Source organism: Vulpes lagopus, chromosome 7 (assembly GCF_018345385.1).
Source record: "Vulpes lagopus strain Blue_001 chromosome 7, ASM1834538v1, whole genome shotgun sequence".
NCBI lineage: Eukaryota > Metazoa > Chordata > Mammalia > Carnivora > Canidae > Vulpes > Vulpes lagopus.
Genome location: NC_054830.1, coordinates 21,285,776 through 21,299,897, shown reverse-complemented (window position 1 = coordinate 21,299,897; position 14,122 = coordinate 21,285,776). Strand labels below are relative to the sequence as shown.

The window sequence follows — 14,122 nt, the reverse complement described above, 5'->3', positions numbered from 1 at the left end:
ATTCTGTGGCAGTTCATTAGTATCACTACTGTTGACTCATAGAGCCTTCTTTAAACAAAATCACTGATATTATCTAGTAATGTAAGTTCTAAAAAATGGTAATATTAATTCTAAATGCTCATATTTAATGGTGGTAAGTACTACATTATAGTTCCCAGCTTCCCTTGTAGTCAGATGGGGTCATGTGACTGAGTTTTAACAGTAAAATGTGGGTGGAAGGCCTGGATCAAGGAAACCTTCATGAATGATCCCCTTGTACTCAATGATTTGGGGAGCCTCTGTTGAAGATGCAGAGCTATGAGGTGGAAGGGGCTTGGCCTGATGAATTACTATGTGGAGGAGAGGTGTCTACTCATCAGGAACACCCTTTTGAACTTTCTCAGAGTGAAAAATATCTTTTGGATTCAGCAACTGTAATTTATCAGTTGGAACATAGCATTCCCTTAACTAATACAAACCAATGACAGCTAGATTATCCTTGTTTTGTTGCATATCCTAATGGTACCTGGATTTCTTGTCTCTTTTTTTGTCCTTGGCTTCTGTACTTGAAAATGGAAAAAATATTATTTTGAAGATTTTATTTATTTAATTTAGAGAGAGGGCGGGGGGTGGAGTGTGGAATGGAGGTGGAGGGAGAAGGACAAGCAGACTGTGGTAAGTGCAGAGCCTGAGTCAAGTCTCAATCTCATGACCCTGAGATCATGACCCGAGCCAATACGATATTGAGAGTCAGACGCTTATCAATTGTGCCTCCCAGATACTAAAGAAATGATATTATTTTATTTTATTTTATAAGATTTTATCTATTTATTCATGAGAGGCACAGAGAGAGAGGCAGAGACATAGGCAGAGGGAGAAGCAGACTCCCTGCGGGGAGCCCCATGTGGGACTTGATCCCAGGACCCTGAGATCATGACCTGAGCCAGAGGCAGACACTCAATCATGGAGCCACCCACGTGGCCCAGTGATGTCCAGTTATGTTCTTAATACAGATGACTTTATTTTTTTATTACAGCTTGATCAAGATATATTTCACATCCCATAAAACTCACCCATTTAAAGTGTATGGTAGTACAAAGTGTTTTTTTAATTGATGAAGCATAGTTGATATAGAATGTTATACTAGTTTCAGGTGTACAGTACAGCTGAATGGCTTTTATTCAGAGTTATAGGGCTGTCATGACAATCTAATTTTAGAATGTTTCAGTGCCCCCAAAAGAAACTGTATGCATTAGTAGTCTCCATCCATCCATCCATCCATCCATCCATCCATTCATTCACTCATTCATGAGAGACCCAGAAAGAGAGAGAGAGAGAGAGAGGCAGAGACACAGGGAGAGGGAGAAGCAGGCTCCATGCAGGGAGCCTGAAGCAGGACTCGATCCATGGTCTCCAGGATCACACCCTGGGCTGAAGGTGGCGCTAAACTGCTAAGCCACCTGGGCTGCCCTCCAGACTCTTTTAAAGGCATCTGCACTGGCCCCTGGTGGTTCAGTCAGTGAAATGTCTGCTTTTGGCTCAGGTCATGATCCCAGGGTCCTGGTATCAAGTCCCGCATTTGTCTCCCTGCTCACGGGAGAGTCTGCTTTTCCCTCTCTCCACCCCTCCTCCTGCTTGTGTGCTCGCTCTCAAATAAATAAATAAAATCTTTAAAAGTAAGAAGGCCTCTGCACATATATATGTGTACCTGTAGAAATATATAGTTTTGTGTGTGTGTTTTAGTATACCTACATATACTAAAGTCTTCAGGCATATCTTGAAGACTGCACAGTTGGTTCCAGACCACCCCAATAAAGTAAATATTGCAGTAAAGTGAGTTATATGAATTTTTTGGTTTCCTAGTGCATATAAAACTTATGCTTACAGCATATGATAGCCTAGTAAGTGTGCAATAGCATGATGTCTCCAAAAAATCATGTACATACCTTACTTTAAAAATATTCCTAGAAAAAAAAATAAATAAAAATATTCCTAGAAAATGCTAGCCATCATCTGAGTTTTCAGCAAGTCATAATCACTGATCATAGGTCACTATAACTAATATCACAAAGTTTGAAATATTGCCAGAATTACCAAAATGTGACACAGAGACACAAAGTGAGTGTACGTTATTGGAAAAAGTGGTGCTGATAGACTTGTTCCGCATAGGATTGCTACAGCCATTCAATCTGTAAAAACTACAGTATCTGCACAGCAAAATAAAGTGAAATGCAATTAAATGAGGTATGCCTGTATATGTATAAACTGCTGTCTGTTCCCCAAACTGTGGAACATCCCCAACATAAATTCTGTCCCCATTAAACTATTTTATTCTTTTTAAGCCTCATGTTAGGTGCCCTGATTTACTGATTGATGTTGAGATCTTTATGTCCTCTTTAGTGCAACAGTGTTCAAGCACACATTTAGGCCCTTACATTTGTACACATGGGGGTGTTTCTCTGTGTATGCCCTGGAAATGACAACAGTTTAATCTCTTTCTTTGAAAATGTTATGCTACTTATTTTTTAATTTTCTTTCAGTATTTTTCTGAAATAGATATTGGAAATGGAATTGTGTGGTTGTAAAGAATGCGAGATAAATTTTTTGATGGAATAAAATTTCTAACAGGGTTGTAGGCATTTATACTCTTCAGTTAGTAATGATAGCATCCATTTTTCTCTGTATTTTCGCTTATATTGGATGTTATCAATCTGTTATTGGATGTTATTTTTGCCAATCTGAATAACTCATTTTAGTCTTTGACATTGAACATATTTTCATATGCTTATTGATCATTCACATTTCTTCTCTAAAATTCCTGTTCATACCTGACTTTTTTTTCTCCATTAGGTTTGGCCTTTTTTCTTTATGATTTATAGCTGCTTTCTGCAATTATGATGTTAATTCTTTGTGTATTATATATACTGGAAATATTTTCTAGCCTGTGGCTTAGTTTTTAAAGTTGTTTATGGTGTCTTTCTGCCAATCAGAAGTTTTAAATGTTTCATTTTATGGCCTCCTTGCTTACGGATGTCTGTGCTGTCCCAGGATTTAAAACCATATTCCCTTATGTTTTCTTTTAATTTGTCTGGAGTCTTGTTTTTCATGTTTTGCTCTTTTAATTCACCTGGAATTTATTTATGTGGCAGTGTGAAGCAAGGATCCAGTGTTTTTCCTCTTAGAATGGATAGCCAGCTCTTTAACACTGTGTTGGTGTTTGTCCTTTCACAACTGATACGGGATGCGATTTTATGACTCACTGTATCTTCATGTGGATGCCTCTCTCAGCCTCATTCTGCTTTATTGGTGTATTTGTCGTTTCTTGCACTAATACTCTACTATCTACATATTTTGGTAGAAGGAACTACCCTCCTCACATATCATCTTTTGCAAAAATGTAGCTGGGTTGTACATTTTCTCTTGTAAATGGTATTTTTATTTTTATTTTTTAAAAATTTTCTTTTTATTTATGATAGTCACAGAGAGAGAGAGAGAGAGAGAGAGAGGCAGAGACACAGGCAGAGGGAGAAGCAGGCTCCACGCACCGGGAGCCCGATGTGGGATTCGATCCCAGGTCTCCAGGATAGCGCCCCGGGCCAAAGGCAGGCGCCAAATTGCTGCGCCACCCAGGGATCCCATAAATGGTATTTTTAAATTAGTGTTTTATGTCTTATTTTTAAAAAGATTTATTTATTTATTTTGGAGAAAGAGCACTTGGAGGGAGGAGCAGAGGGAGAGGCAGGTTCCTCACTAAGTGTGGAGCCGGACATAAGGCTTATTATTCCCACGACCCTGATATCATGACCTGAGCTGAAACCAAGAGTTGGACGCTTAACTGACTGAGCCACCCAAGTGCTCCTTAAATTAGCATTTTAAAATAAAATACCTTCTTGGGATTTTGATTGGAAAGAAAAACATTTATCTAACACAGTTTTTATTTTTTTTTTTGTTATTATTTTTTTTAAAGATTTTATTTATTTATTCATGAGAGACACAGAGAGAGAGGCAGAGACACAGGCAGAGGGAGAAGCAGGCTCCATGCAGGGAGCCCGACGTGGGACTCGATCCAGGGTCTCCAGGATCAGGCCCTGGGCTGAAGGCGGTGCTAAACCGCTGAGCCACCCGGGCTGCCCTCTAACACAGTTTTTAATGGCCATGTAGTATTACAATGTATACTTATGCTATATTTTGCTTAAAAATTTCTCACGTTCAAAACAGCCCTTTTGAAATATTGCCTCATCATTTAACTTCTTAAATTGAGATATGATTGACATAGAACATTGTATTAATCCAAGGTTTTCAGCATAATGATTTAATATATGAATGTATTGCAAAGCAATACCACAGTAAATTTTGGTGACATTCATCACCACATATAGTTACACAAACTTTTTTCCTTAGGATGAGAACCTTTAAGATTTACTCTCTTAGCAACTTTCAAATATACAGTATACAGTATTATTAACTGTAGTCATCGTGCTACACTTTACATCTTCAGGACATGTTTATTTTATAATTGAAATTATAAAATAATTCCTTTTGACCACCATCACCCATTTTTCCCACCCCTCACCTCTGGCAACCACCAATCTGTTCTCTATGAGTTTGAGATTTTGTTTTGTTTTGTTTTGATATATTTTTTAGAATTCCATGTGTGAGATCCTATAGCATTTGTCTTTCTCCGTTTGACTTATTTCACTTGGCATACTGCTCTCAAGGTCCATCCATGTTGTTGCAAGTGGCAGGATTTTCTTCTTTTTTAATGGCTGAATAATATTCCATTGTGTATATATCCATCAGTGAACACTTAAGTTGCTTCCATGCCTTAGCTATTGTAAATAATACTGCAGTGAATAGGAGAAGTATAGATGTCTTTTGAATTCGATTTTGTTTCCTTTGAGTAAGTACTCAGAAGAGGAATTGCTGGATTGTATGTTATTTCTATTTCTAATTTTCTGAGGCAACCCCACACTGTTTTCCACAGTGGCTACACCAATTTCCATTCCCACTAACAGTGCATGAGGGTTCCCTTTTCCCACACCCTCACCAACGTTTGTTATCTGGTCTTTCTGATAATAACATCCTAAGAGATGTGAGGTGATATCTCATTGTGGTTTTGATTTGCATTTTCCTGATGATTAGTGATGTTGAACACCTTTAAAAAAATTTAGGGTTTTCTTGAGTTCTGGGTTTTGTTTAAAAGTTTTATTGGTTTTATAAATTTATTAGTACTGATTTGTTCAAATGAGATAGGTGTGCCTTGTGTTGAGTTTACATAATCATGGAAAAGTTGTGTTAGGGTCAGTTTTAATTAGGTGATGTGAGTGGCTAAGATTGACTTTATTAAACTTAATTTATTTTGTTAGTCTTCCTAGTTAGATATGGAGCAGTGAGTTTAAAACAAGAGCAATAAACAACTTAATGAAACAATAGAAGATTTCTGTCCTCAATAATAAGATTACTTTGACATTTGACGGATGGAAGCAAAACATTTAATTTAGGTAGCCTCTCAGATAGGATGTGTACAAGGTCAGGTAGTAATGATTGACTATTGGAGAGAGTGAAAAGCCAACAGGATCTACATCTGTTGGGGAATGAAAAAATACAGTGACTCTACCACTAGCATTTGCTGTCAAGGGCACTTATTTTGGAAATATGCCCCCAATAGAACATCTGATTTGATGAATTGTTTGCATTTACCATATTTCACAGCATACTTGAAATTATTATTGGATTTCCATCTGTTAAGTTGAGGGATAGGAGTGAAAATTTAAACATTTCAATGGGAACTTTCCTTTTATAACTACCTGTTAAATACTTAACTGCATTTAAAGTATTTTCTTTCAACTACTATAGCTATTGGATACATATCTTTAGAGCCACACTGAGTTGCTTTCTTTCTTCCTAAGTGCTTTAAAAGTTATTTCTCTGTGACCTGTTAAATGATTTTGGCTGAGGATCTATCCTACAGAAATCTCTCTTGCAATATTGTAACTTTTCCATGTAATAAATGCTCTCAGTGTTTAATCTTACCCTTGAAAACAAAGTTCATTAACATGAAGCCTGCTAGTAGAGGCTTAGGGTGTGGACTGCATGTGTAAGCTAAAACAAGATGAAGGCTTTTTGCTCTTATGACTTTTAGGTCTTTTAAAAGAGCTGTTAAAAGGGAATTGTTCCATATTTTATACTGCTGTATCTCCAAAAATTAAATAGTGAATTTAGTTTCGTTTTATTCTGCCTGGGTTTCATTTTCATTTTTGTTTTCTGTGTGTGTGTGTGTGTGTGAAGTTGTGTGTGTGTGTGTGAAGTTGTGTGTGTGTGTGTGTGTGTGTGTGTGTGTGTGTGTTTGACCTCAAGGCTTATTTTGTATGCTTAGCTTTTAGTATGGCTCATACTGGCTTTACTAGGTCTTATTAGAATGCTTTATAAATATTTAGGCACTGTTTATTTCACTAAAATATTCTAAATAAGATGAGCGGGGTTCAGATCAGGTAGTTCATGAGAACATATTTAAATGAATAACTCTAATGTGTTCTATTCACCACAAGAGGAATTGTAATACTGAAATCAATGATAAAAAAGTAAAAACTATGTAATACAAATAGGAAATAAATGAAAAATGAATTACATTTCCATATTCTAAGCTCCTGTATATTTTACTGGGGTTTTCCCCCCTCATTGCATAGAAAGAGAGCAGTAAAGAGATCTGACAGATGTTCCACAACAAAAGGCTTCATCAGTTTATTTCTCATAATCCAATTAAGATGATGAGCTGATTGTTCATTGGTTAAAATTTAGTGATGCTGTAAGATTGAAAAAGTATCACAGCCTTAGCTCTCAGCTTCATGAGACTTATGGTTTTCCCAATTCTCTCTTGTCCTTTGAAGCTTCACTTATTATATATATTTTGTGTGTGGGGTGTGTGTGTGTGTGTGTGTATGTGTGTGTGTGTGTGTGTGTGTATATATAAAACCATTTGGCACTAGGTGCTCTCTGCACAAAATATGGTGGCATATCCCAAGAGTTTATGAACATAAGCAGTGGATGACATCTTGAAACCTAGTGAACCAACAGATATTTATGTAGCATTGGCTTTGCTACATCAAACCCATGATGAAGTGACAAGATATTCTCTATAGATATGATATACTTAGTGCTGTAGGAACTTGAATAAGTCAGCATTGTGTATAGAGTTAACATTAACTCAACATTTACCATGTAGCCAGCTGTATGCTATGTGCTCTTCATGGATTATCTTATCTTCATTAGCAGTCCTCTGAAGTAGGTACAGTACTGTTATTTGCTCTTTTACAAATGATGCCATTGGCCCAAATGAGTTAAGTCATTTGTTAAAAATCACAAATGTTGGGGCACCTGGGCAGCTCAGTTGGTTGGACATTTGGCTTTGGCTCAGGTCTTGATGTCAGAGTCCTGGAATCTAGCCCCATGTCAGGCTCTGCACTCAAGGGAGGGGGGTGTCTGCCCCCACCCTTCCCTGCTCTCTCTCTCAAATAAATGAATAAAATCTTTTTTAAAGGTCACAAATGTAGGGCAGCTTGGGTGGCTCGGCAGTTTAGCGCCGCCTCTGGCCCAGGGCATGATCCTGGAGTGTTGGGATCCAGTCCTGCATCAGGCTCCCTGCATGGAGCCTGCCTCTCCCTCTCCCTCTCCCTCTCCGTCTCTGTCTCTGTCTCTCTCTGTCTCTCATGAATAAATAAATAAAATCTTAAAAAAAAAAAAGGAGTCACAAATGTAATCAAATAAACAGTGGACATGGGATTTTAAAAAGTTAATATAAATTAAATCCTTCATTTGCTTTTTCCACTCAGTAGTATAGACAGCATTCCCATGTGCTTTTATGAATCTACTTAAATTCTTCTAATGATTGCAGGATATTTCCTAAATAGGTATATCATAATGTATGTGGCCATCCTATTCTTATTTGGTAGACACGTAGGTTGTCTCTGGTTTCTTTCCACTAAAGATGATACTACGGCAAGCATCACTGGTTATGAAGCCTTCCACACATGTGTTTTGTATGAAAGATTCTTAATACCAGAATTACTGCTCAAAGAGTTTGTGTCTTTTAAATCTTTATAAGTTAAATTATTTTCCATTGAATTCTTCTCCAAAAAGGTGGTAACAATCTGTACCATTTGTCCACCTTCCTTGCCAACACTGGACTTTTTTAGTTTAAAATTTTTACCAATCTGAAAGGTGAAAAAGTCATATATAATTAAAAATTATTTTCCTTACTCCTAATGAGATTGAACACATTTTTATAAGCTTTAACTTTGATTTATATATATATATATATATATATAAGATTTTATTTATTTATTCATGAGAGACACAGAGAGAAAGAGAGAGAGAGAGAGAGAGAGAGAGGCGCAGAGACACAGGCAGAGGGAGAAGCTGAGAAGCTGGGTCCATGCAGGGAACCTGACGTCTCCAGGATCACGCCCTGGGCTGAAGGCAGCGTTAAACTGCTGAGCCACCCGGGCTGCCCCTTTAACTCTGATTTTTAAATGTGGATCAGTTACATATTTTTGCCCATTTTTCTTTGTTGTTGTTGTTGAATTACAGGAGCTTTATATGGAAACAAATCCATTATATTTGCTAATATTTTTACCTATCTCCTTTGTCTTATTCATTTATTTTTAGTAAAGTATAATTGACAGATAATATTGTTAGTTTCAGGTGTACAACATAATGATCTGATGTTTGTATGCATTGCAAAATGGCCACCAAAATCAGTCTAGTTAATATCCATTACTATACATAGTGAATAAAAAATCTCTTTTCTTGTGATGAGAACTTTCAAGATATACTCTGACCTTTAAATTTTATTTATGGTGTCTTTTGCCACGTAGAAGTATAATGCTTGTATGTTGTCTTTGCTGTCACTCCCTTATGGTTTCTCTATTTGGGTCCAGAGTGATCTTTTTTAAAACACAGATTTGATCATTTCCTTTCTATGCTTAAAGAAATCCTCAGTTGCTTCCCATTGAGAGACAGTAAAATACAGTGCTTGAGGACATGGAATACAGACAATTTGCTTGGTTTAAAACTTGCTTCTCTTACTTCCTTGCTGTGGAGCACTGCAAAGGTCAAGTACCTACCTGTTTTGTGCCTGTACAGAATGAGGAGGAACCACAAGTGGGAATGAAGTATTTTTTTTCCGGGTAATGGAAATATTCTAAAACTGGGTATAGTGGTGGTGACACAACTCTGTAAATTTACTCAAAACTATGGATTTATACACTTTTTAAAGTGGGAAATTTTGGTATGTGAATTATAATAAAGCTGTTTAAAAAATAAATGGTTTTAGAGTTTATTTTGGAGAAGTTTCCTTTATAATTGTAGACTAATGTACTTGATACTTTTTGGTTCTGCATTATATTTTAGATAAATGGAATGAAAAACTAGATAAAGTAATATATCCTTAATCTTATTCATTGGATAAGACAGCATTGAAAGCTACCTTTTCCCTTCAGGAATTCATTAGGAGTTAGAACTTTTATGGGTAGGAGTCATGGTGCTAAATATTACAATCTAAGGTTAAAGAATGGTGATTCATACAATGTTAGTCTTCGTGATTTTTAGATACCAGGATCTTGATAGTGCTGTGTCTGCATATACACACACACTCACACTTATATTCATAGTCTCCAAAATTAGGAAAAGTATCCATCTTTTCTCTAATCCCCTCTATTCTGCCAATGTGTTTTTGTTTCATGTGCCCTCCCAATTCACTGAAGTGACAGGTCTTATGAATCAGTAAACACGCTTGGACTTCAGGCTGTTTATGTGTTATTTTTGATTTTCCAGTACTTTCATTTGGACCCCTGGATGCCCATTGAACAGATGCTTGAGAGCTGCAGATAATCTTCAGATCATAGCAGAACCATAACGCCTGTCCTTTGTGTGGGGAGAAGACAGCCCATGTTCTGTGGAAATGAACGGGGAGCAGCAGCTTGATGCAGGTATTGGTTTTGCCGAACAGAATTCATTTTTCATAGTGTAGAACTCTACTTACCTGTGTTCTGTTGACTTGTCTTTCTACCACTGAATGGGAAGGAAGCTCTTTGAAGATGTGAGTTCTTTCTCTGTCCCTATGAGAGAACCTTGCACCAGGGGTATCAAAATATTTGTTGAAGAAGCAAATAACTTTTATGAACAGACATCTTAAAAATTTTTTTAATTTTGATAGTTACTTTTGAATTATTTTGAAATAATTATAGATTCATGAGAAGTTGCAAAGATGGTACTAACAGGTCCTGTGTACCCTTCATCCAGTTTCTAGACTAACTGGTTACATCTCATGTAAGTATAGTACGATATGAAAGCCAGGAAATTGACAGATGTATGATGTGTATGTAGTAGATTCCTGTAACCATCACCTCAGTCAAGATACAGAACTGTTCATTACCAGAAAGAGCTATTCTCTCCTACCCCTTCATCTACCCCACACTTTCCCCCAACCTTCTCTTACCTCAGACAGCTGTTAGTCTATTCTCCATGTCATTTCAAGAATATTACATATATAGAATCACATAGTGTATGGCTTTTCGAGATTTGCTTTTTTCACTCAAGATAATGCCCTTGAGAGCTATCCCAATTCTTGAATGCATCAGCAGTTCCCTTTTATTGCTCAGTAGTATTCCATGGGTGTCCTACAGTTTGGTTAACCATTCATCTATTGTATGTTTTGGTTGCTTCCAGTTTTTAGCTATTACAAATAAAGCTGCTCTTTATTATATACATTTATTATATTTATACATAATATTATAATTATGTACTATATAAATTTATTATATAAATATATATTATATATACATGTATATTATATACATATATTTATTATATACTTATTTTATGTAAAATTTCATTTTTCTGGGGTTAACGCCCAGGAGCACAATTGCTGGATTATATGTTTAATAAAGAAATGGCCAAACTACTTTCCAGAGTACATTCTTACAGGCAATGGATGAGAGATTCAGTATCTTCACATTCCCTCTGCCTTTTGGTGTTTCACTCTTTTTCAAGTCATTTTTTTATTTGTATATAGTGTTTTTGAATGTATCTCTTTGTATGGCTGTTTAGTGGTTGCCCTAAAACTATCTATTTAGGTATAACACTACCTATATATGACTTACCATACTTTACTGGTGTCATCATTTTATTAATTTGAGCCAAGTGTGGAAATTTTACCTACTTTTATATCTCTTTACCTTTATAATTGGCTTAAATATTTTCTCTACAGATTTTGAGAACCACATTAGACACCACATTAGACACTGTTAAAATTTTGCCTCAATTGTCAAACATAATTTAAAGTTAGGAGGAGAAGGAAAATGTATTCTTTCAATATTTTTACTCTTGATATTGTCCCTTTCCTGATTTTCTAAGATTCCTTCTTCTATCATTCCATTTCTGTTTTATAGAATTTTTTTAGCCTTTTTTTTGGGGGGAGTGGTTGATCTGCTGGTGATAAAGTATTTTACTTTCCTATGATAGTGCCTTAATTTCCCTATTCATTATTGAAGGATATTTTTGCTGGAAATGGAATTCTGGGTAGAAAATTCTTTTCTTTCATCTCTTGAAAAATACTGTGCCTTCTGGGCTCCATGGCTTCCAATGAGAAGTCTGCTGTCATTGGAATCACACATATTCACCTTAAGAGAGGTATTGTTTCTCTTGCTGCTTTCAAGTTTTTTTTCTTTGTCTTCAGTTTTCAGAAGTTTGACTCTTGGTGTATCTTTGCACATATTTCCTTGGGTTTATCTTGTTTGGAGTTTTCTTAGTTTCTTGAATCTTACATCTTTTGTCAAAATTGGAAAATTTTCAGCCATTATTTCTTCAAATACTTTTCAGCCCTGTTCTCTTTCTCTTTTTCTGGGACTCTGCTGACACTAGTGTTAGATCTTTTATTGCTGTTCCATAGCTCCTTGAAGCTTTTCAAATTTTTTTCAATGTTTTCTTTTTTTTTTAAATAACAAATTTATTTTTTATTGGTGTTCAATTTGCCAACATACAGAATAACACCCAGTGCTCATCCCGTCAAGTGCCCCCTTCAGTGCCCGTCACCCATTCACCCCCACCCCCCGCCCTCCTCCCCTTCCACCACCCCTAGTTCGTTTCCCAGAGTTAGGAGTCTTTATGTTCTGTATCCCTTTCTGATATTTCCTACCCGTTTTCTTTTTTATTCAATGTTTTCTTTCTGTTGTTTAGATTGGGTGTTTTCTTTTGCTCTGTATTTAATTTTAGTTGTTCTTTCCTGTCTTTCTTATTCTGCCAAGGAGCTTACCATGGAGTTTTCTTAAGGTTACCATGTTTTCAATTCCAAAATTTCTATTTTGAGCAAAGAGGGATGAGGAATGGGAATAGCCCCAACTTAAGCCACAACCCTGCTCTTCTAACCAAGTCCAGTGGCTTGTCTTGAACAATTAACTTTTCAGTTTGTTGTGTGCCTTCAGGTAATTTGACAACTTTGAAATGCTTGATTTTCATCGTTTTTAGCCAGTGTTTTGCTATTTTTCTGGGAAAGTGGGTTCACTGAGGTATTCACTCTGCCATTTAAGAAGTTGATTTGTTTTGTTTTCAAAGAATTTATTTATTTATTTATTTATTTATTTATTTATTTATTTATTTATTTATTTATTTATGGCAGAGACACAGGCAGAGGGAGAAGCAGGCTTCGTGCAGAGAGCCTGATGCGGGACTTGATCCTGGGACTCCAGGATCACGTCCTGGGCCGAAGGCAGGTGCTAAACCACTGAGCCACCCAAGGATCCCCGATTTGTTTTGTTTTAAATATTATTGTTAATTCGTAGATTTAAAGTGCATGCATGCACGTGCACAAACACACGTACAATACACACACACACACACACACACACACACACACACACACTTGATGAGTTTGGTTCCATCACTGTTTTCATTCATTTGATGATCAAACTGCCCCATTCTAGAGCAATGAGAGTTCTCTCAGATTGGTTCCCTGTTCTTTTGGTGTGATGTCATGTATCTTTGATAGTTCTAGTCCTTGCTTTCTAGTGTAGTAAGATTCCTAGGTACTTCTTGCATATTTTCTGTCCCAAACTTACAATATACCGTTTCTCTGGGAAACTGTGTATTTTTTCCTTTTTATTTTTTTATTTTATTTTATTTTTTTATTATTTATGATAGTCACAGAGAGAGAGAAAGAGAGGCAGAGACACAGGCGGAGGAAGAAGCAGGCTCCATGCACCGGGAGCCTGATGTGGGATTCGATCCCGGGTCTCCAGGATCACGCCCTGGGCCAAAGGCAGGCGCCAAACCGCTGCGCCACCCAGGGATCCCTATTTTTTCCTTTTTAACAGTGGATGTAATATTTCAAGATCTCAGTCTGGGTGCTGGGATGCTCATTGATACTAGGTTGTCATTTCTTAGAGGCCTTATCCATAGACATAGCTAGAAACTATCTTCAAGATCTTCAAAATCTTCAATCTTCAAGAGAAAAGAAAATTAGGTGGCTTCATTTTATATTTACAATTTTAATTTAAAATTACAAGGCTTTTACTTCTTTGGTTTATACTTGTATCTCTTTCCTTTTGGAACTGTGTTGTTTCATAATGTTAATATCATCCCTTTCTTTTTTTTTTACCCTATAATTCTGTAATTTTTTCAACAGTACTAACATTCCAAGTATTAATAAGATAACAGTGTGAGGTTTAAAATTTCTTTATGGTTTTTGCCTTTAAGTATATTCCACTGGGATTTGCAGATATCATATTTTTAATATGACATGAAGTACTCGTTTTCCTTGTGGTTATGTCACCAACAGGCAAGTTTGTTTCAGTTCATTTTTAGTTGGAATTTTTTTCTTTTGATTTAAAGTTGTTTAAAGTATCTATATAGTCAAAAAGTCAAAATTATGTAACAACATTCCCGTTTTTCAACTGATACTGTTCTTCCTTTTTATTCTTCTCCATATACAAAATTTGTTCCTATTATTTTATTCTTCTGTTTTTCATTTAAAAAATATAAACAAATATGTGTGTGAGTGTATACACTTATATTCATATTCATATCTCTCATATACTGGAGATTATCCCACACCAATATGTAGTAATCCTTCTCTCCTTTTTATAGCTGT

At 36.2% G+C, this 14,122-nt stretch overlaps 1 protein-coding gene across 8 annotated transcripts in view; it reads left to right on the top strand.

Moving 5' to 3' along the window:
• SFMBT1 (Scm like with four mbt domains 1) overlaps window positions 1-14,122 on the top strand; it is a 125,110-nt gene that overhangs the window by 58,332 nt on the left and 52,656 nt on the right. For all 8 annotated transcript variants that reach the window (XR_005988872.1, XR_005988871.1, XM_041761736.1 and 5 more), the window contains one exon: window positions 9,811-9,965. Coding sequence is in view for 6 of the 8 variants with exons in the window: in XM_041761736.1 (XP_041617670.1) it covers window positions 9,938-9,965 (28 nt within the window). In the remaining 2 variants the exon portion in view is untranslated. The remainder of the gene's footprint in view (window positions 1-9,810; window positions 9,966-14,122) is intronic.